Raw genomic sequence first — 22,788 nt, 5'->3', positions numbered from 1 at the left:
TTTGCTCCATTCTTAAGGAATACATATACTCAAATATAAGAGTAGAAGTTTTAGCACCGACTTCCAGAATTTTAGGGTATACATTGAGTGGTGATCAATACATACAATTGTCTGGTAGCTCTTCACCCATTTCCTAGCCTTGAGCTTGAGGGAAGTTTAGGAGAAATTTGACTGCTGTTTTGGAAAGGCAGTTGTAGCTCTGTGGTGGTAGAGCTTGAGACCAGCATGTTCTATGCCACTATTTCCTGCTTTAAAACAGGAAAAGGAAGTAAGGGACTTCTTTGGCGAGTGTTCCACTCAGATGGCCATATGAATGAACCCCAATCCGGCACAGAAGTACTCTTATTTTTCCATAGAGCATGGTGGCACAGTACCTTCTTAATTCCTTGGCTGATGTTCACAGGTGCATGAAGTCAGTACAATGGAACCTCAACTTAAGAGCATCCCAAATTAAGAGCATTTGAGTTCAGAGCCATCTTTCAGCCTGGCTTTCACTCTGACATGCGAGCAGCATTTTGAATTAAGAGCTATTTATTTATACTTATATTCTGCCCTTCTCACCCCGAAGGGGACTCAGGGTGGATCACAGAACACATATATGGCAAACATTCAATGCCAGTTATACAATGACAAAACAAACAACAGATAGGTATTATATAGGCTTTTCCCCATCTTTCGGCATCTTTGGAGGCTGTGCTTGATTCTGGCCACAGGGGGTTCTGTCGCTCCATCACCTTGCTGAAGAGCTTCCTTTGTTCATCAGCCTTTTCTTCCTTTTTCTGATCGAAACGCCGTGTCTAAAATACCTGCTTAATGTGGTTCCTAATTTATCTACTCAAATTATGGTTTACAACCTTCTAGGTGGGTGGGAAGCTACACTGAAGGTCAGGAGCTCATCCTGACCCAGCTTAAAACTGTCAACCTTTTGGTTGGTAGATTTACTGCAGCTTTAGCTGGTGATTAATCTGCTGTGCTAAAGCTAGTGCAAAAGGGAGCTCTAGCTCAAGTGTGCTTTAGGGTTTCAGGGGAGCAGCCTCCAGGCCCTGTGCTTCGTACTCCTCTCCACTTTAGTAGATTGCTGTCTGCTTTGCTCTTGCCTGCTTTGAGGAACTTTGGGTTAGTTGATTTTGTGTGGATTTTATTCCTAGTTTGTTTGGCTTCATGAAGAGAAGGAGGGAGGGAGATCAAGAGAGGGAGGGAGGCTGGAATGAGTCCAGGATGAAGAAAATGATGCTTCTGCCTCTTCACTTTGTGCTCCCTTGTCACAAATTTGTGGTTCTACCATTTGATCTTTCTTTTTTATTGTTCTGTGTGAATGTGCATTTATACATTATCTGTTATTTATAAATTACATTTTTATTTAAAAACACATAACAAATAGTGGTGGTTTGTGGCCCGGAACAGATTTCAATGCATTTCAGTTGGGAAAATTACTTTAAGATAAGAGCATTTTGAATTAAGAGCTCAGTAATGGAATGAATTAAACTCTTAAGTCAAGGTATCACTGTTCTTAGAAAAAGGAAGGTAGGGGATTTTCCTTTGCACCAGTTAAGAAACAGAGCACTTTACTCTAAGAGGAGCAAACAGCTGATTCATGTTCCTGTATCAAGGTTATAGGCTCCTGCCTCTATATATATTTTATGTGCTATTTTTCATCCTGTTTGCATCAGTTCTATATTGTACATCTCTTCCTTCAACAGATCAGAACAAAACCTGGACATGTGATTTTGTGGGAAGTTACCACAACTACCGAGCAACAAATTGCTGTTTCTGCGAAGATGGTTCCTTGCTTGCAGTCAGTTTTGACAAGATTGTCACTGTGTGGGACTCCGAGACGTGGGACCTCAAATGCACGTTCTGCCATCCCCCTGGAACTATACTGTAGGTTGCTCTCTTTGGTCTTTCATCTTCTGCTGCCATGCTTAAATGTGTTTTTTGTTTTCAAAAGGCAGACGGGTTTGAAAAACATGGTAACTCTAAATATAAAGCCATAATTTTTTCTGTACATAAACAACTATTTGGGTATGCACCCAATTTCTCTCATGCTTCTTTTTCTGTTAATCTATTTCCAAGGCAGCATTTTTAATAGAAACAAAGCACTCTCAATTTATTTTTGTGTCCAAAATACCTTTCATAAAACTCAGAATTGCATAATTTTGATATACATTAATTTGAATCTTTTAACATTCAGATTTTAAGAATAAGGGTTGTTTTTCATGTCAGGAGCAATTTGAGAAACAGCAAGTCGCTTCTGGTGTGAGAGAATTGACTATCTTTGTGGGAGGCTTCTCTCATGTCCCTGCATGGGGAGCTGGAGCTGACAGAGGGAGCTCATCTGTGCTCCCCCCCCCCCCAGATTCGAACCTCCGACCTGTTGGTCTTCAGTCCTGCTGGCACAAAGTTTTAACCCATTGCTCCACCAGGGGCTCCAAGAATAAGGGTGGGAGGTCATAATTAGAAAGGCAACAAAAATGATGTTGGGATAAGAAAGCATTTGCAGGGCATCTCCTTGACAGGTAAGAGCCATTTTTAAATGTGCAGAGTTGGTCCTCCACATACATAGTTTAGGTTTTGCTTCTTTTTAGGAATCACCAGGTCCTCCAGTGCAACTCTTACATTCAAATGCTGTCAGAGAATCTCTCAGGTTAAAAAAAACAACAGGTTTTATTTGTGGTTTCTCCATTTTTATTGGGTTAACCTCAGAGAATATGGAGGGCTGGTTGTATTAACAAAAATAGGGAAGGACATGTTTTCAGTTCTGCAACCCCCACAAAGCTTGAGACAAGTTGCTTTCTGATCAGCCAGTGCTGCCCCACATTGTCTATATAAACTACAGTAGTGAATACTCCAGAGGAAGAACCGTGGGAACCAGTGACTGGTCAGATGTAAATCTCTAGTTTCCATTAACTTAGCCCTACCTGGTAGTGAACTATTTTTAGAAATAGTAAGTCGTTCATATGAGTTGAACCAGAGATTTCCCACGTCTGCAAAATTCTAGATTCAAAGATAAGGCAGTGAGAAGCTTGCCCTTGAATTGTTCCCCTGCTTCCTCATATTGCACACTTGTCGGCCCTCCACATGGGCAGATTTCACTTTTGCAGTTTTGAATATTTGTTATTTTGACCAGTATATTCTTTCTAGACATCTCTAGCTCTTCCACTGCTATTTTATGGCCAAGTGGAAGTTGATCAGAGTTGCACTGTAGGTCTAAGAACATTTCCAAACAGCCATATAATCCAGATTATCCAATCAGATAATCTAGTTCAAAGCAGATGATCTGGATTTTATATGGTAGTGTAAAAGGGGCGCGGTACAGTGGGTTAAACAGCTGAGCTACTGAACTTGCTGAATGAAAGGTTGACGGTTCGAATCTGGGGAGAGGGGTGAACTCCTTCTGTTAGCCCCAGCTTCTGCCAACCTAGCAGTTTGAAAACATGCAAATGTGAGTAAATCAATAGGGAAGGTAACAACACTCCATGCAGTCTTGCCAGCCACATGACCTTGGAGGTGTCTACGGACAATGCTGGCTCTTCGTCTTAGAAATAGAGAAGAGCACCACCTCCCAGAGTCGGACTTGACTAGACTTAATGTCAGGGGAAACCTTTACCTTTACTATAAGGTGCCTTAGAGATTCCTAAAGAGTTGATCTCTCAGGTTTAAAAAATGATGCTTTTCTATTGGTTTTCCCCCACGTTTGATGTGCACCCTGTGACCCTAACTAACCCCAGTGAATTTGGATGGCTGTGTTTTAATAGCATTCATTTTTAAATGTGTCTTCAGCCCCCTCGAGTCACAATGTATATGTCTGTCTCCTGTCTCATTGAATGCATTGCAGTGTTTTTCTCCTGAAAGCCATCGCTCTGTGTGCAATAAAATTCACACAGGAAAATTCAGCAATAAATAAACTTCCTTAGTTTTCTAACACTTGCATGTACCACTGTTATCTTAATGGTTTTTACAGGGAAGCTGCTGTTCTTCAGTTTGTCTGTAAAATGTCTCTCCTGGGCCAGTTTGCATGGAGTGTAAATATTTACCCAGTTGCCGAAGGAGAGGAGGAATCACACCAGTTGTAATTACAAGGTCATGAGACAAAATCTGTCCCAAAGTCTATACACGCAATGGCTCAGGAGAGTTAGGTGACAATTAGACAAATGCTGCTGGGTGGTAGACTAGAATAACAGTGGTCACTCCTAACTGCAGTTGTCCTTCCCTGTTAAAGATGTATATCTAAGAAATTTTGGTCCTCTGGTGTGGCTCTATGGCTCAATTTCCTCCAGTCATTTCTGGAGAAAGCACCTGTCTAGGAATCTAGGTTCTCCAATGCAATTTTGTGTTCACCTTCCACCAGAAATTCCCCATAGATTTGTCTGGAAGATCTAGATATTCTGAATCAGATATTCCCTCTGGTACAAAACAGAGGTGTTTTTATTTTCATTTCTCTGGGATCCTTTACCCCAATCCCAGCACATGTAGAGGGCTGGCTGTACTGTGTTTCATAGGATCATAGAGTTGGATGAGACCTTGTGGACCATCCAGTCTAACTTCCTGCCAAGAAGCAGGAAAATCACATTCAAAGCACCCCCGACAGATGGCCATCCAGCCTCTGTTTAAAAACCTCCAAAGAAGGAGCCTCCACCACACTCCGGGGCAGGGAGTTCCACTGCTGAACAGCTCTCACAGTCAGGAAGTTCTTCCTCGTGTCCAGGTGGAATCTCCTTTCCTGTCGTTTGAATCCATTGTTCCACATCCTAGTCTCCAGGGCAGCAGAAAACAAGCTTGCTTCCTTCTCCCTATGACTTTCCCTCGCTTATTTGTACATGGTCATCATGTCTTCTCTTAGCCTTCTCTTCTGCAAGCTAAACATTGCCAGCTCTTTCAGCCGCTCTTCATTGGGCTTGTTCTGCAGACCTTTGTGTATTCTTGTGTACCTTTTAATGTTTATGTATTTATAGATTTTAACTTGTACTGAAATGCTTTTATTGTAAGCCGCTTTGAGTCTCCTTGTGGAGAGAAAAAGTGAAGTACAAATAAACATAATGATCATAATCATCTCTAAATGTCATCAGTGTGCTTTCCATTGCACTGATGAATTTAACGTGTGGCTGGTTTCATGACTAATAAAACACTTGCTTATGAACTCACCTAGTTTTTCATTGTAAAACGAAATGAGCTCTTTAAACTTGTATAGAGGAATTGTATGTGGAGAAAGTATGAGGCCATAAAACATTTAGGCATTGGCTTCATGGCAGGAGCATGTGAGAAGTTCTTGTAAAGACTTGTCAGCTGCCACATGACCAGTCCAGGATAATTAAGTAACAGAAATGGCTCCTTGAGATGACCTGAATTTTTGAGTCAGGAGACAACAACTTTGCTAATCAGTTTTGTCTTGGTCATTTATTTTTCCAGAAGCCTGTGTTTCGGGAGGCTGAGTTGTTCGAAGTACCTCCTTGGCAGCACCAATACTGGCTCCTTGTGCTGCTGGAATTTGCTGAGCTGCACATGTAAGACGGTTTGTCCTTCTTTTGTTTAGGTTCTTGTTCTGGATTTTCAAATACTGGTTGTATTGACAATACTTGAGAAAGTGATTTCTGTGTGTTTGAGATATCTGCCTTTTGTGTCCGATGCATCTCATTGCATTTTCAGTCACAGGAAGCCACTTCTTCAGTGATCCTATAAAATTTATATGGGCTTATATATCCACAATGCCTTTGCTTGTAAAGCCAAAATGGTGTTCAGAGCTATAATAGCCTTTGATAGCCTCAGCTTCCATTATTATGTTCTTTGTTGGGTAATGTCTACAATACACGAGGTCATCTTCTGCAGGCTAAAGGTTGGTTAGAAATCAACAATTCAATCAGATTTGGCAGTTTATTCTTTTCCATTGAAATGTTGATGCACAGTACTCCAATATTTCTAGTCCCTTTATTTCCCAATCAAAGACTAGAAATAAGGAGGTAGAAAATAAAATAGTTTAATTCTGCAGAAGACCTAAGGTTGCCAAATTAGCAAAAGCTGAGTTCCACTCTTGACTATAATGCATCATGAATTTTACAGTCTCAGATTGACGTGAACACGCACACACAAAATCAACCTTCTCGTTTTCCATCTTTCTTGCCTGTAATTTTCTCCTTTCAGCTTTTCCTTCAGCTCAGCGCCTCTGTCTCTTTCTGTTCTGTTCCTAAATATCCTGTGTTCCTCTTTGTTCCAAAGCAAAACAGTATTACCCCCCCCCCCCCCCCATCACTGTTGGGTCAACCTAATCTCCTTCTATCTCTTACCCAAATGTCTTCTCTTGGAAACACTTTGCAACGCTATCTTTTCCCAAATTCCTTCATTACAAGCCTTGGAAGGATTTCCAGCATGCTCTGTGCACCAAAAAATAAAAGATAATACTAACTCTAGGAAAAATTTGGAAGCAAAAATATAAGAGAGAGACTCTGGATGGGGTTGAGGGCTACAGAAATGAACTTAGGAAAGCTCTGAAGGTCACAGAAATACTGAGAATATTGTGGTACTAATCTAATGTACGAAGTCTTGTTTGTAAATGAGACTGTTAGCTCCAATTTTAATCAATATTCCATCAAACCGCAATCATTGCTTCCCCTAACATGTAAGTAGCTTAGGCCGAAAGTCCTTTCTTGTAAACTATGATATGATTGCATTGGGTATATCCTTCAGTACTTTGGAAAATAAATTCTGTGATAGTCTTGAGGTTCTCTTCCATATCTTTTTGTTTTGCCTTTCAGTGGAATGGAGCGCCCAGTTAAATGTCACTGTTTTACAACCCGACTGTCTGTCCGAGAACATCGCTGCCATTTCATGCAATTCTGAATTTTCAGATGGTGAGCATAAATGCTTCTTTCTTTTTGGTTGAAGGTGATTGGCCAAAGTTGTGGGGCTGGGCAGCCTAGGAAAATATTTGATTTCCTTAGATTTCAAAGCCACTTAAAACAACCCTTCTTAAAAGAGGCTCTCTGCCAACATGGAAACTACAATGGTTTGCATTTGAAAAGTCATTAATTTGAAATTCTTGGAAATAAAGTTTTCCATCCTTTCCTTCTCTCCGCCCAACATTGGAGATCTCTCTGAGAGGGAGCTTCTGAAGGAGAGGAAAAATGGCCACAATTTGAGCTTGAATTGCCACAATTTGAGTGTGAATTGTCTTAAACTCCAGCTCACGTCCTAGTGGGAATAAAGTTCTGCTGCCAAAATGATCATCGGGCATCTCCACTAAGCCTTTCTGATATTTTTTTTTTCATGTCCGGAGCAATTTGAGAAACTGCAAGTAACTTCTGGTGTGAGAGAATTGGCCGTCTGCAAGGATATTGCCCAGGGGATGCCGAAATGTTTTGATGTTTTACCATCCTTGTGGGAGGCTTCTCTCATGTCCCCACCTGGGGCTAACAGAGGGAGCTCAACCCTTTCTCCCCGGATTCAAACCGCTGACCTATCGGTCAGCAACCCTGCCAGCACAAGGGTTTAACCCATTTCACCACTGGGGGTTCCTACTTTTCTGATGACTTTTCACTTTGCAAGGCACTTTTAAGTCCCAGCTCTGGAAGGAAAGCCAATGCATATATAAAAAATAAATTCTGCCTGGGCTCTTGTGGAAACAGTGTTTGGCTTGTAAGCCTTCATTAGAGGAAAAACACCAGAATGCTTCTATGAAAAGAGCACCTGGCAATCTTGGCGCAGCCCAAAGCATTTTATTAACTGAAAACAGCTTTTGGCTTGTTTTCCATCTTCATCATTGGAAAAGCAAAGATACTTCCGTAGAAGAGAGCCTCTGCAATTGTGGCATTCCAATACAGCATTCCCTTCCAATAGAGATACATCTGGTTGGTGATAATACGCTATTTGCATTCCTTGCTAGATGTCGTTGTTTATATAGGCAAAAAAACTGCTTAGCAGAGTTGGTCAACAGTTGGGCGGCCACATCAAATTATACAGCAGTGTATCTCAACCTGTGGGTCCCGAGATATTTTGGCCTTCAACTCCCAGAAATCTTAACAGCTGGTGAACTGGCTGGGATTTCTGGGAGTTGTAGGCCAAAACACCTGGGGACCCACAGGTTGGGAACCACTGCTATAGAAGGGCCCCAGATGGCTCACATACAAACACTGTGTCCTCCCAAAACAAAAGCAATCAGTGCCAAGTATATTTTTTTTCACTCCAAAATAACCAGTCCCAAAACCCTCTCACGCTTCTGGGAACCATTTTACTGACTTTTCAGCATTTTATCACTTGCCTCTTTCAAGGCTATGTAAGACTTATTTTTGAAGATAAGAAGCCTAGCAATCACATATCCTTTAGAAAAAAAATACCCATACAGGCCCCAGATGTAAGATATGGGAGGGAGACCAGAAAGGCAGCCAATGACAGTGGTATAAAACCAAAAGCTTGGATCCTATTTTGACTATTTGTAAATGGGAATACATTTAGACACCTGACCATTGGAGGCCACGTGGAGACTTTTGGAGAATCACATACATAATTTAGGAGTCTTTGAATAGTAAAAGTACTACTCAAAGTTTCTGACTGGCCTTGAAGAAAGTGATTTCACTGTGCAGATAATTGCATAGGAAATCCTGAAACTCGTTTTGAGTCCTAGATGACGATTTCACAAATGCATTAATGGATGCGTTAAGGGATTTCTTCGGTCGGAATTTGTTGTCTGGCTGCCACGATTTGAAACAAGCTTCAAACTGCATTAAATGGTCAGGGTAGACGGGGCCTTACTAAACCTCTTCTCCTGTTTTCAGTGTTTGTATTTAAACCAAGTGAGCCGCGGCCCTTCTGCATGCAGCGAAGGATCTGCAGAGGCAGAGTCCTGTGGGCTATCTTCGTTCCAAGGGAGGTGCCTGAATCCATCAGCTCTGAAAAATATCAGTGGTTGAACCAGTCTCAGTTTTACTTCCTCACTGAAACACATGTAAGTTCCATGTTTTGTTTTATTCTGTTTGAATCAGCATTTATGGACATACTGGAAACATGTATTGTCTAAGGATGCTTGCCATAGATGCAAGCGAAACATCAGGAGAGAATGCCTCTAGAACATGGCCATATAGCCTGAAAAAACCTACAACAACCCATACTGGAAACACATAAAAGCGGTATTACAGTATATAGACTGCTGTTCATTTCTATTGAACGTTGCGGTATGCAGTTTTACACCACTAACTGCCATGGTCTAATGCTGTGGAGTCTTGGGATTTGTAGTTTAGTGAGGTACCTGCACTCTTTGGCAAAAAAGACTGAATGCCATGTGAAACTACAGATCCTGCAAATCCATATCTTTAAACCATGGACATTCCAAGTGATGTAAAACCGCATTTATTGTACATTGTAGATACACTGATCACAAATCTCAAGGGAGCAAACTTTAATAAATAAGATATTAAGCTTGCTTCTGAACTCATCTCTATCTACTGCACAGTCTCTGTTTCCAGGACTTTTTAATTGTATCCTTACTACAAATCTGTCTGCCAAAATCCAGTAAGACTGAAACATCCCTTTCCTCACTTTCCTACTCACATCCTTTCAGATTAGAGGTACTCGGCCTGTAATGTATATTTTACATACATCATTGTATCTCTCCTCTTCAGCTTATTTGCAATGTTATATGTAATTTTATATATATTTACAGTTGTCTCTGAATTTTGCGTTGTGCTTCAATTTTAAAAAATAACACATTGAATTTCTGAAAAAGTTTTTTCCACGTTGTAATCTTGTTTGTTCATTCTGAACATTTAGGAGTTGATGACGTTTAGCACAAAAACCCCAGAAGAGAGGCTTACACCTTCCAGCAGACAGGTATGGGTTTTCCAAAGAGATCACAAGGGGATATCTGCCAGAAAACTAGAGATTTGTTCTGTGAGATCTGTCTGAGGTACTCAGTATTATTCATATAAATTGATTTATTTCATTTATTTGCTTTCCTGCATTAAATTGGACTTTTTGGGGTTGTATGGGGAAAGATGGGAGCAAAAGTAATGGTCATCACTGAATGGATCTGTCTATCCAGCTGGATCAGTCAGCGATCCATTTTCAAAGATTGTCATGAGTAACTTTTTCAATAAAATAGCTCTCTTTCATATAGATCCAGCTTCTTAACTTTTCAGGGTTTGGATTTCATTACAGCTTCTTTGGTAATGTGGCAATTACTTTTAAAACTAAAAAAAGTGATACTACTAAGTTTTGTATCATCTTTGTATGAGAACTTAGAACCTTTCAGCATCACTTAATATCTTAAAGACTCTAAAGCAGTGTTTCTCACCTTCCTAATGCCGCGACCCCTTAATACAGTCCCTCATGTTGTGGTGACCCCAATCATAAATTATTTCCGTTGCTACTTCATAATTGTAGTTTTGCTACTGTTATGAACCATAATGTAAATATCGAATATGCAGAATGGGTTTTCATTCACTGTACCAAATTTGGCACAAATACCCGATGCACCCAAATTTGAATACTGGTGTGTTTCAGGGGGAATTGATTTTGCCATTTGGGAGTTGTAGTTGCTGGGATTGATAGTTAACCTGCAATCAAAGAGCATTCTGAATTCCACCAATGATGGAATTGAACCAAACTTGGCACACAAAACTCCCATGACCAAAAGAAAATACTGGAAGGATTTGGTGGGCAATGACTTTGAGTTTTGAAGTTGTAGTTCACTTACATCCAGAAAGCACTGTGGATTCAAACAGTAATGAATCTGGACCAAACTTGGCACGAATACCCAATATACTCAAATGTGAACACTCGTGGCATTTGGGGAAAATAGACCTTGACATTTGGGAGTTGTGGTTGCTGGGATTAATAGTTCATCTAAAATCAAATAGCATTCTGAACCCCAACAACAATAGAATGAGGCCAGACTTCCCACACAGAACCCCCATGACTTGAAGGCACTTGCTGGTGCAAGCTTCCCTCCAGCCTCACACATTCTTCCTTGCCCACACATGCACATCACGCTGCGATGCACTGAGCATGCCTGCTTTCCCCTCCTCACTTGGAGTCTCAGAAACAGCCCTCCCCTTGGCTGAGAGGCCAGCTTGAAAGGCCAGCCAGTCACAGCAGAGAAGGGCATTTGGTAGGAGGATTTGCTGTCTATTCCAAAAAAGGAAGATAAGAACAGGTGGAGAAATCTTCAGCCTTCTCTGTCAAAGAGGTTCCTAAAACTATCAGAAATATATGTTTTCTGATGGTTTTTGGTAACCCCTCTGAAACCCCTCACGACCCCCCTCCCCAGGTCCTGACCCTCAGGTTGAGAAATGCTGCTCTAAAGGTACCAAATTCAGTTTTATTTTGGAGGCTAAGTAAGATCAGCTCTGATTAGTGCTTTAGTGGGAGACAACTAACAAATTTCAGATGTTGTAGGGCTTATTTCAGAGGAAGGAGCTGAAAAATGCTTCTGATGATTCTTTGCCTAAGAAAGCACTGTGAAATTCATAAAGTTGCCATAAATCAACTGATGACTGCAAGGCATATACACAGACATATAGATTAAAGGGAACTGCAAGACTTTTCGGATTAACAGTACAGAGCATGATTATTATTTGTAAGCTGTGTTTTCCAACAAATACGAGGTACTGTAGGCTGTATTTCAGAGGAACTGGCCAAGCCACCTCTGAAGTGTAAGAAAACCCTATGGTCACCATACATTGACAGATGACTTGAAGACATACACAAACACCACACTTAAGTTTTATGGGCATCTACAGTGGACCATCTATTTAAGAATGTTTAAGTTAAAAGCTATTACTCTGCCCAGGTTTTGCTTTGTCTTATGAGTAGCATTTTGAGTTAAGAGCTAGCACCAGACTACAGGGCTTTGGGGCTTCAAGGAGCAGCCTCTGTGCCTTGTGCTCATATCGGCTTTGAGGAACTTTGGGTTAATTGATTTATGTGGTTTTTATTCCATGTATGTTTAGCTTCATGAAGAGAGGGAGGGAGATCAAGAGAGGGAGGGAGGCTGGAATGAGCACAGTATGAAGAAAATTATGATTCTGCCTCTTCACTTTGTGCTTTGTGCTTCCTTGTCACAACTTTGTACTTCTACCATTTGAAAGTTGATCTTTCTTTTTTATTGTTCCATGTGAATGTGCATTTATATATTATTGGTTATTTATAAAGTACTTTTTTAAAGAAACACGTAACAAAAAGGAGGGTCAGTGGGCCAGAACGGATTAATAGCATTGCTTTGAGATAAGAGTGCTTTGAATTAAGAGCTCGGTAATGGAATTAATTGAGCTTTTAAGTCAAGATAACACTGTATTTGCCTAAGTATTCTCCTTCCTATTTGATCAATCAATCCGTCTTTTTTGCATCTACCTTCTCGTTGAAATACTATGGAAAAATCATAAAGTAATTTGCCTTTTTTGTTCTTTTGGTCATGGTGTGTCCTTTTTATGTCAACCCTCCTTAGCTGGCCGTAGAGGAGAACTTCCCCGTGACACCCTTTTATCTGCTCCTGGGAAAACACCAGCAACAGGCAAAGGAGACTAGAGAAACTAGCAACACACCTGTACAGAGCAACATGGCACCGGAGTCACCTGCAATCAAAGAAGTAAGAGGGAATCGTCTTGATTAAAAGCTATATCAATACTGAGTTGACGCTGTCTACCAGATTTTAATTTTGTTGTTCCTTTTTTCTCTCCTAGCTGCTTCATACTCCTGCACATGTCTTACCATCTGCTGCTTATTTGTGTCCTATTTTTATTAATTCACTTCTGGTGCCCAAAACAAGTAAAAGGTGAGAAATCTACTGCATGATCTCTGAAATATAATGCTTTTGGTGGGAGGTTTTTGGAGATGGAAGCCTGCCTTAAGATGTTGAGTAACGGGCAAGCAAAGGCATTCCATAGTGGTGACAGCCAGGTGGCTGGCCAGGCCCAAAGAGCAAAAGCAGTGGTCAGCAACTTTGGCGGACTACTGTATGCCAAACCAAATTTTGCTGAAGGTCACAGCTCTACCCATATTTGGTATTTGTTACTTTTTTCCTAATCAGAAGTTCCCAAATTTTTATTTCTTGTTTTATTAAGAATATGGTTTTTCAAAGCTCTTCTTTTCATTAAAGCAAACTTCCGGGAGGGGGAGAGTTGAGTGCCTCAAAAAATAAACGCAGCTGCATGGTATAGAATTGTGTGTAGATGTTGATCTCAAGTATAAATAGAGGACAGGCATTTAAAAATGTGAGAAGTGGCCTCATGATTTGTTTTGTTTTGTTTTGTTTTCATGTCAGGAGCGACTTGAGAAACAGCAAGTCGCTTCTGGTGTGAGAGAATTGGCTGTCTTCAAGGACATTGCTCAGGGGACACCCAATGTTTTGATGTTTTACCATCCTTGTGGGAGGCTTCTCCCATGTCCCTGCATGGGGAGCTGGAACTGACAGAGGGAGCTCAACCTGCTCTCCTTGGATTCGAACCGTTGACCTATCGGTCAGCAATCCTACTGGCACAATGTTTAACTCATTGTGCCATGGGGGCTCATAGTGGGGAGAGCAGAGAAGATCAGTGCTTCTTTTAGGAGAAAGCTATTGCCTTTTACCACTTGGAGATGTGAATTGTTCCTTCTAAAAAATAAGTTACAATACAGTACTCATATTGACCCTGGGTTGGTTTTGCCTAGAATTTCTAGAACGATATATGCTCAGGAAAAAATGAGAAAAATAATATTATTCATGATGCAGCCTAGAAGAACCTTCACCACACACACAGCTCCTTCTAAAGATCATGAAGTCGCACAATTAGGCCTCTGTCTTAACAATGGGACTTTGTCACTCTCTCCTCCCGCATTCCAGAACTAACAGGTTCCTCAACTTTTCCAAGAAACTTTGATGGCATGTAAGAGGAAAGGGAATGCCCACCCTGCTTCTTTTTCGTTGGTTTTACTGAATACATGACACATAACGGAGAATAAATTGTTGGGAGATCCCTATTTTTGGTCTAAGCTGCACTATTGATGCTTTCATTTTTTACAACAGAATTGACGAAATTCCGAACGAAGTTGAAATGGAAAGTGACGGTGGAGAAGAGGACTCAGAGGAAGAAACAGACATTGCTGAAGAAGTTCACCCAGACGCTTCAGGTCTGGCAGAGAGTTTGGAGGAAGTTATACCTAAATTATCAAAAGCCCAGGAAAGAGAACTGCGTAAATTAAGAAAACTGGACTACAGCTGGGTGTCAGCTCTCTAGATGCATAACGCCATGGACTTACATTTCTTACTCATAATTTAAGATGGTGATCATGTTTTCAAATAAAAAGTTGTATTTTCCAGGACACGTCTTTGATAATCTTTCATGTAAGTTCTGTATTGCATTTGTTGAAGCAATAATTTGCATGATTGTTGTACTGAGCATGAAAGTTGGTTTTGTACTGATGCAGGGTGTCACTTAAAAGCACCACATGCCACTATGGCTAGATTTTGGGCAAGGTATAACTGATGAACAAAATACAAAGTGAGCATACCTTAAGCTGAGAATTGCTTTAGAAATAGGAAAGATTTGAATATTAATGTACACTCACAGTTCGCAGTTTCTCTGATAAGATACCTTTCTGTGATAGGAAAGACAGGAAACATGCTGAGTTAAATGACATATACATTAAACTGCATTCCTGAGCTGTCCAGAGAGGCCTGAGGCAGAATTTTGAAATGTGAGACACCAAACAAATATATTCATGGCAAACACAGCAAATAGGTAACTTAGTTTAAGACGTTACTTCTAAGTTCCAGTTGGAGTAGCCAACATACTGCCTTTTCAGTGGAAAACATTGTTTCAAGTGTAAATAAGTCTAAGGGGGTAGATATCTACTTAGGTAGGTATATCCTAAAGAACATAAAAAGAGCCATTCTGTACCAGATCAAAGCCAGCATTTACTCCACTGTCCATAGAGGAGCTAAGTGTATGCTTATGAGAAGTCTTCTCACAGGACATGGGAACAACTGGACCCTTTCTCTCATGGTTTCCAGAAACAGATATACAAAGATAAACACATCCCTTGTGACCATGGATTTAACTGTCCGTGGCTTTGAAATATTCCCCCAATCTCACCCCCCCCACCCCCCAAAAAAGGAATCCTTGACTTATATAAGGACCAACGTTTGACTGTGCCATTGTATATACTTGGACTTAATCATAAACAGACTCAGAAGTGGAGAGGGCAGATCAAAAGACAACTTGGTAAAATGGCACTACTTAGAATAGTGGTTCCCAACCTTTTATTGACCAGGTACCACTTCACCAGGGTCCACTCTCCAAAATTAGTACCAAAAGGGGTAGGAATCAGTCTATGGTCAACTTTAGATTCGGTCTGGTTGTCTGGGGTGCTGATTCAGAAAATTGCATTTGATCACATCGGCTCTAGTTTCTGATACAGAACATATGCCATTCAATAGTCGTCATCTGCTCATCCACAGAAAACCATATTTAATAAGCCATGGCACTGTAAGATGATTTTGCAAGACCTGTCACTCTCGTTGCAATAATGTAGTAACGGTGAGGCTGCGGACCATATTTTAGTTCATGTGGATCACTGGTGGTCCACGGACCACAGGTTGGGAACCACTGACATCAAACTGTGCTACTCCAGGTGTTTTGGACTCCAGCTTCCAGAAATCACAGCTAGCTTACCAGCTGTTAGCAATAGTGGGAGCTGAAATCCAAAACATCTGGAGGAGCACAGTTTGGGGGACTGGTGTAAGTAATAGACATATACTGATTTTAATGCAGTGACCATAGCCCCTGGTGGCGCAATGGGTTAAACCTTGTGCCAGCAGGACTGTTGACCGACAGATCAGTGGTTCGAATCTGGGGAGAGCGGGTTGAGTGTCAGTTCCAGCTCCCCATGCGGGGACATGAGAGAAGCCTCCCACAAGTATGGTAAAACATCAAGTATGGTAAAACATTGTCCCCTGGGCAATGTCCTTGCAGACTGCCAATTCTCTCAGACTTGCAGAAGCAACTTGCAGTTTCTCAAGTCACTCCTGACACGAAAAAAAGGTTACCTCAACATTAGTGCAAATGCACTGCTTTGGAAATGCATGGTCCTTTGATCCCCACTTTCCTGTCCTACATCCTGCCTAGCGTTCCTTGCAGTTTTTGTATTGGATGTAATTATATGCACAAACATTCAAGAGTAAGGCCCAATAAACTGAGTAGGGTTGAAATGCCTAGATCAACACCATGGTTCCAATTTTAGCTACAGGTAATTGTGATAAAAGCTCATCTCCAACTGCTCTGCTCAAATATAATTTAGATGAAATTAAAAAAAAAGTTTTCAACTACAATTTTGATGTGTTCTCGGGGGGGGGGAGCAGAGTGGGGGGAAACAGCTTTTCAGACTTATCTGTCTCCACGTGCATATTCAGTAATATAACCAATCAGTTCTCTCCCGCTGGAAGGAATGAACAGCTCGAGCTTCCCCATGTTGTATTACAGATCAATTAAACATGTTGAACACATGAGGTTACTTCATCTGTTGTTCAGTGTTCAAGAAATCCTGTAGTCTAGTCAATTCTCATTGGGTTTAGAGGAACCATTACAATTATAGGACAATGCTATGATGTGAACAGATTTGCAATGTCTATCATGTTTTGCAAATGAAATAATAGTGGGTGGTGACTGCTGTGTTTTGGGATGCCAGTAATTACATGATGAGTATCATTATCCACTTGTTTTTCTAGTCACGGCTCCCTTTATTAACTCATAATACATAAGAGGATTTTTCCTCCTTTCACTGAATATTACCGAGGCTGTAATCCTATACGTATTTAACTGGGGGTAAGACCTATTGAACTTTCTGAGCAGATACATATAGGACCAAACAGAAATATACTAAACTATGCATTGACCTTAGAGAGGAGATCTTTTCCTCATATTAAGCATTAAATTATTTGGTTAACAACCCTATCTCCCAACTAAAACCCATGTCACTGTCAATTGTTTTCTCCATTATAAATCCTTTTTTCTGAATCACGGCAGCCTCACAACATACCCTAAAACAAGGATCAATTTTTAAATTCATGACCACATAGAATTATTTCAGAAGTTGTAATGTAGCTCTGTGTATCTTCAGAACAACAAGAAGGGAGTTTTCCTGTGATTAGTTCATCATACAGTTTTAGGAAATACTCAGATACAGTTTACTTAAGGTTAAAGGTAAGTGTCCCAAGAAACTAGCAAATGAAGAACCTGTTGTTTCTAAAAGTCAGAGAGAGGATTTTCAATCTCTTTCTCAATTCTCCCCACGCCATGTTTATCTTTAGGGTGTGAACGCTGCATTTTGCTGACAGCAAATGCTATGAACATTATTTCCCTATCTATCACATGATAATGGCGTTGGGGTTACAAGAGGTAATCACCCAGGTCCATGGCAGGCAGTTCTGTTTTCGTTTCAGCAGCTACCCTAAACATACTTTTCAATCAGTTGAATGAGCGGAGAAAGGAGCGCCTTGCTAGAGAAACTGAGCCTCCCTTATCTGGAATTCCAAAATCCATCATCGTCCAGATATGTGGCATTGTCTGGATCACAGACTAAATAGGTTCTGTAGGTTTGTTCTTAAACTGAATTTGTATGTAAGTCGGAACAGGTACATTTTTAAGTGCAATTCCAACTAACAAAGTTTTCTTTTTAAAGTTTTGGATAATATAGGAAAAGGTTAACACCACAATAGTGTTTATTTTGTTATTGGTGCCCCTGTTCAGAAGATTTCGCATCATTTCCTCTCCCTGTGATAATTGAATTTTGAAAAATATGGGAAACAAGGATTGGTGACAATTCTTCAGCAGAGAGAACTTTTCCCCATAATAATAGGGGTAGATTTCTCCCAACTCCTGATGTCTCACCCCTTTTGTAACTATACAAGTCAGATGTTTGTAACTCGGGGACCACCTAGATATGACGCATACATTAATTTTGCATTTAGACTTAGGCCCCCTCTTCAAGATATCTCCTTATGTACATATATGCAAACACAGGTATTCCAAAATATGTTAAAAAAATCTGAAACAATTCTGGTCAACTCTCCACCTTCTCTAAAGTTAGGGGCCCAGGACTCCTGCAAAAGTGGAAAAGCCACAACTAAAAAAATCATCATAAAAGAACACATCTCTAACAATATCTAGGTCCTCCAGCATGATTTTATGGCCGATTTCTTCTCATATAATGACCTAAAGATTCCTAGAGAGAACATTTCAATGAAATCCATGGAGAATAAAATACTCAAAGTCCAACCCCCAAATATGGAAGGCTGATTGTAATAAGTATGGTAATTCAACATTGTTAGTTGCATTCTTAGTGAGGAAACAACTTTCACTGCTTCAGCCCTGAACCCACTTCAAAAAACGACTTCCTGAAGGTGGCTTTTATGTGTGATGAAGCAAATCCAGAAAGAAAAGATCCGTTGTCCATGGTAACTAGTCAGGATGTCTCCACAGTAATCCCAGGATCAGGGATAGCAGGACCTTGAATATAAAACCACTCCTGGAAGAAAAATAATGGATGGGAATTATAGTTCTCATATCTTGTTTATAGGTTTCTCTCAGGCATTGTCTAAAACCAGACTCAGGATGGAGAATTAGATGGGCCTTTGGTCTTATCCTACAATACTACCCATGCTCTTAAGCAGAATAACTTTCCAAAAAAGCTATAGCAAAGTCTTGTCTCTCACTTTAATTTGTTCCTTCTGTCATTGTTTTACCTTTGAAACTTTGCTTGCAAGTGTTCCTAATTTTAGCTTTTTTATGCTAAGAAAGTTGTCAAAACTAAAATACATATGTGTATATAGCCACTGCAGTCAGTTTTGGGAATGCAGAGCCCAACAACATATGGTGAGCTGCATGCTAGGCAAATGAGAACTCCCAAGTCCCATCTCTTATAAGCGTGTATTGTCAATAGTTTGAGTTATGTTGCCCTTCCACTATTCCTTTGTGAGTGTTAGAAAAGGGCCCTTTCACATTGCACAATTATAGTCCTATGATTCCACTTTAACTATCATGGCACCATCCTATGCAATCCTAGAAGTTGTAGTTTGACCAGAGGCACCAGATAAAATGTCTCTAGCTGAGGATTTGAAAAGCTCTTCCATCAGCTGCTGATCTCAAGTTTTTTCTGTGGGCCCTTCTACACAGCCCTATATCCCAAAATATCAAGGCAGAAAATCCCACAATATATGCTTTGAACTGAGTTATCTGAGTCCACATTCAGATAATGTGGGATTTTCTGCCTTGATATTCTGCGATATATGGCTGTGTGGAAGGGCCCAGAGTTAATGAAAGTGAAGTACTAAATACAGGTTTTTGTGTAGGCACAGTACTACAATTATTTGTAGAGAAGTTAAAAAAGTAACCTGAAATGACACGAGTGACTGTGCTCAAATGAGAATGGGCTCACATCCAATTTCAATAGCCAAGGGGATTTAGACAGACAAATGTACAATATTCCATCTAGGATTTGTCCAAACCTAATTCCCTTTAATACCTAAGAAAGCCACAAGTAATGTTTTAGTATGTGTCTTTAACAATGTATAATTTTGTATGAAGAAAGAATACGTTAAAACTTGGGCAAATCACCATGTTGGCACACTGTTAATCTATGAATGCATCTAAACAAGGATGTTTGTTATACTGTTGTTCATTCGTTCAGTCGTCTCCGACTCTTCATGACCTCATGGACCAGCCCACGCCAGAGCTCCTTGTCGGCCGTAACCACCCCCAGCTTATTCAATGTCAGTCCAGTCACTTCAAGGATGCCATCCATCCATCTTGCCCTTGGTCGGCCCCTCTTCCTTTTACCTTCCACTTTCCCCAGCATCATTGTCTTCTCTAGGCTTTGCTGTCTCCTCATGATGTGGCCAAAGTACTTCAACTTTGTCTCTAGTTTGTTATACTAAGAAGAGACTATCACTGGAGCTTCCATGAACTTAAACCCACAAGCTATTTACTCTGTGTTCGTTTCGACAATGATATATGACTTTCACTGGGAATAGCAGGACTCCAGTAGAACATGTTGGTTTGAGAGAGAAACATGAGAATTATTTTTTTGCTTGCCACTTGTTTATGCATTAAAGCTGGAATGAGAAATGCTTTCCCTATCAATGTTGTTGGACTGTAACAAATCATCCTTCAGCAGGACTAAAGGGAGTTGTGTAACAGTTTCCAGGCATCCTCTGGGCAACATCCTTGCAGACAGCCAATTCTCTCACACCAGAAGCAACTTGCAGTTTCTCAAGTCGCTCCTGACACACAAAAAGTCCAACATCAAAGATCTACATGTTTTCTATATGTAATTTGTAATTATTTTTTCTGCAGAGTTCAACATCACTAAATATACTAGAATAACAAAGATCCCTTCCCTCCAGTGTTAATCCTCAATGCAAATGCAAAGTCGCTGATAAATACATATAAAATCAGATGTGTTGTTTATTTATTTAATTGTTTTTTTGCAATATTCCCTTGTTTTGTTATGATCTTCACTCATTACATTAAGAATGAGAAACATTTCAGGAGCTCAACTCCAGTTCCTATCAACTCTAGTTAGCATGATCAATTGGTAACTGGAGGCTGAACGTTCATACAGAAAAAAAATAATTAGATCAGTCCTTCTCCAGATGACTCCAGGGTTTTTCTTCTACTGTGCCAGGGACTGGTACCAATTTGTATCGTTAACAATTGTTTCTTTCCAAGAAACTTTCTGCTGTTGATTCCTGCCCGTTGAGCAACATTAAATGACACCATTATAATGGTTTGTTGTTGTTTATTCGTTCAGTCGCTTCCGACTCTTCATGACCTCATGGACCAGCCCATGGTGTTAGTTCAATAAGGAATAAGCCCCATTGCGTGCAATTGGATTTACTTTTGAATAGCTTGTGCCATCATCCTCACTATGCAGAAAAATAAATTGCGGCTGTGAACTATGTCTCCCTCTGCCCCACCAGACAATATAGAAAATATATTTCTCACAATTTCAATTGGAAGATGAGCTCAAAACATTAATAGATGTCTTATATTTCCGCCCAATCCCATTCTTAAGAGCAGTAGGCTTTGAAGTGGTATTTTTGAGAGAGAGAAATAAATGGCTTCTACCTACTTGTAAACTCATTAAATAATAATGTAATAAGTCCATAGACTTTGGTTATGCTTTTTAAAGCTTTTCATGAAATTCCAACAGCTTTATTTTTCCTCACAGCAGCAACAATGACCCGTACAGTTCAAAACAGGTCTTACACTGGCATTTGTCTCATCCCCGTTGTATACTTTCATTCATGGAGGAGTTGGTGACACAATCAAGAATTCCTACCTGGCAAAACCAATTTTCACAGATTTTTCGCCTCCTAGGTTTGCGGCAACTTTGGAAAAATCATTTCCATAATCTCAGATCTTTCCAGTGTAGTTATATATTTTGTTTGCATGTTTAAGAAAGATTCCTTTAGTGATATACCACCTTGTGCACATGTTGTTATTTAACTCCAGTTATTTCTTCTATTTCATGCGTTTCTTGGCCACCTTTTAAAACTGCAGGGTTGTCTAATCTGATGTTTTAATCCTTATAAATGTAATAGTTCCATTTTCTTTCTTGTACTTCTACAGTTCTTCTTTGGTTCACATGATGCTCTATATTTAGATCAAGTTTGTTTTTCAAATCATAATTCTAACACAAATGCTTTTTTTTCTGCAGATAATACAAAACCAATGACTGGTCATTTTTGTTGTTTTATGCCTTAGAGCTGACTCTGATTTATGACAACAACAACAACAACAACAACAACAACAACAACAACAACAATTTTTTATTGATTAGCCCTTATCACAATACTGAACCAAACAACAAGGCTTGATAAGACTTGATTGCATTCTATGTAGTAAGTTAAAATAAGACACTTATAACAATAAGTAAATAAACCATACAGATAAAACTGATTATATATATCATATAACTCCAAGTATTTTACAGCTGTTCTTTTATGCTTCTTTCCCTGTGGCTTTCTTGTTGTCACCTTTGCGGTATATAATTACTAGGGGCTGTGCAAAAGTAATGTTTTTGGATCATATGTTGGATCTATTTTGTAAGATTCATATATACAACTCGATATTAAGAAAGGGCAAAAACTTAAGGATCAAAACTCTCACCCAATACTTTTTCATAAGTTGTGTAACTCTCTCTGCAGCAGTTTTCATTTCCAGAGCAAGCACACTGTACCAGGAGGCCAAGCCAAACTTGGTATACCTCTCAGCCTATCAAGGCTGGGGGTGGGAGAGCCGTAGCTGTGGCCAATCTCCTTTAAATTAAGGAGTGCCACGAGGCTCCCTCCATTGTGAGCTGGGAGAGAAGAGGGAGCCTAGATCAGAGCAGTAGGCTAAGCGAAGGCTAGGCAAGCAGTAAGCTAGGCTATATTGAGAGAGTCTAGGAGGACTGAGCAACTGACTGCTATTAGGAGGAATCTAGACTGCTGGGAGTCTTCTATATTTATTTTATTTTACTTCTATAATGTAATTTGTTATAGATTCTGCTAATGAGTGACTGCTGGGAGCATAATTTAGTTTTTTATATTTTTCCAAAACCATTCTGTAGTTGGGAAACTCTTCTCAGGGTGCTTCCAGGCATAACTTAAAGCCATGCCAAAGCGTGGATTTAAGTTCACACATTCCTCCAAAAAAAACCAGGCTTTCCTGGGCGAGGAGTCTAGATGTCATCTCAGTAACCACCAGGATGGCGCCCAGCTATCCTGAAGCCACCCAAAAATACCCTTAAAACTTACGGTGGTCCTTGAGTCCTGCTGGTGAGTAGAAA

General features: G+C 40.1%; 1 protein-coding gene across 1 annotated transcript in view; it reads left to right on the top strand.

The window, feature by feature from the left end:
- The window catches only part of WDR75 (WD repeat domain 75), a 37,816-nt gene extending 23,536 nt beyond the window's left edge, over positions 1–14,280 (top strand). The window contains exons 14-21 of the mRNA XM_060780405.2: positions 1,701–1,881; positions 5,407–5,501; positions 6,747–6,842; positions 8,763–8,932; positions 9,754–9,813; positions 12,428–12,568; positions 12,663–12,754; positions 13,985–14,280. Coding sequence (XP_060636388.2) covers positions 1,701–1,881; positions 5,407–5,501; positions 6,747–6,842; positions 8,763–8,932; positions 9,754–9,813; positions 12,428–12,568; positions 12,663–12,754; positions 13,985–14,195 — 1,046 coding nt within the window. The 3' untranslated portion in view covers positions 14,196–14,280. The remainder of the gene's footprint in view (positions 1–1,700; positions 1,882–5,406; positions 5,502–6,746; positions 6,843–8,762; positions 8,933–9,753; positions 9,814–12,427; positions 12,569–12,662; positions 12,755–13,984) is intronic.
- Positions 14,281–22,788: the final 8,508 nt, after the last annotated feature.

The sequence above is a fragment of the Anolis sagrei genome, chromosome 1, assembly GCF_037176765.1.
Source record: "Anolis sagrei isolate rAnoSag1 chromosome 1, rAnoSag1.mat, whole genome shotgun sequence".
NCBI lineage: Eukaryota > Metazoa > Chordata > Lepidosauria > Squamata > Dactyloidae > Anolis > Anolis sagrei.
This window is presented reverse-complemented; position numbering and strand designations above follow the sequence as displayed.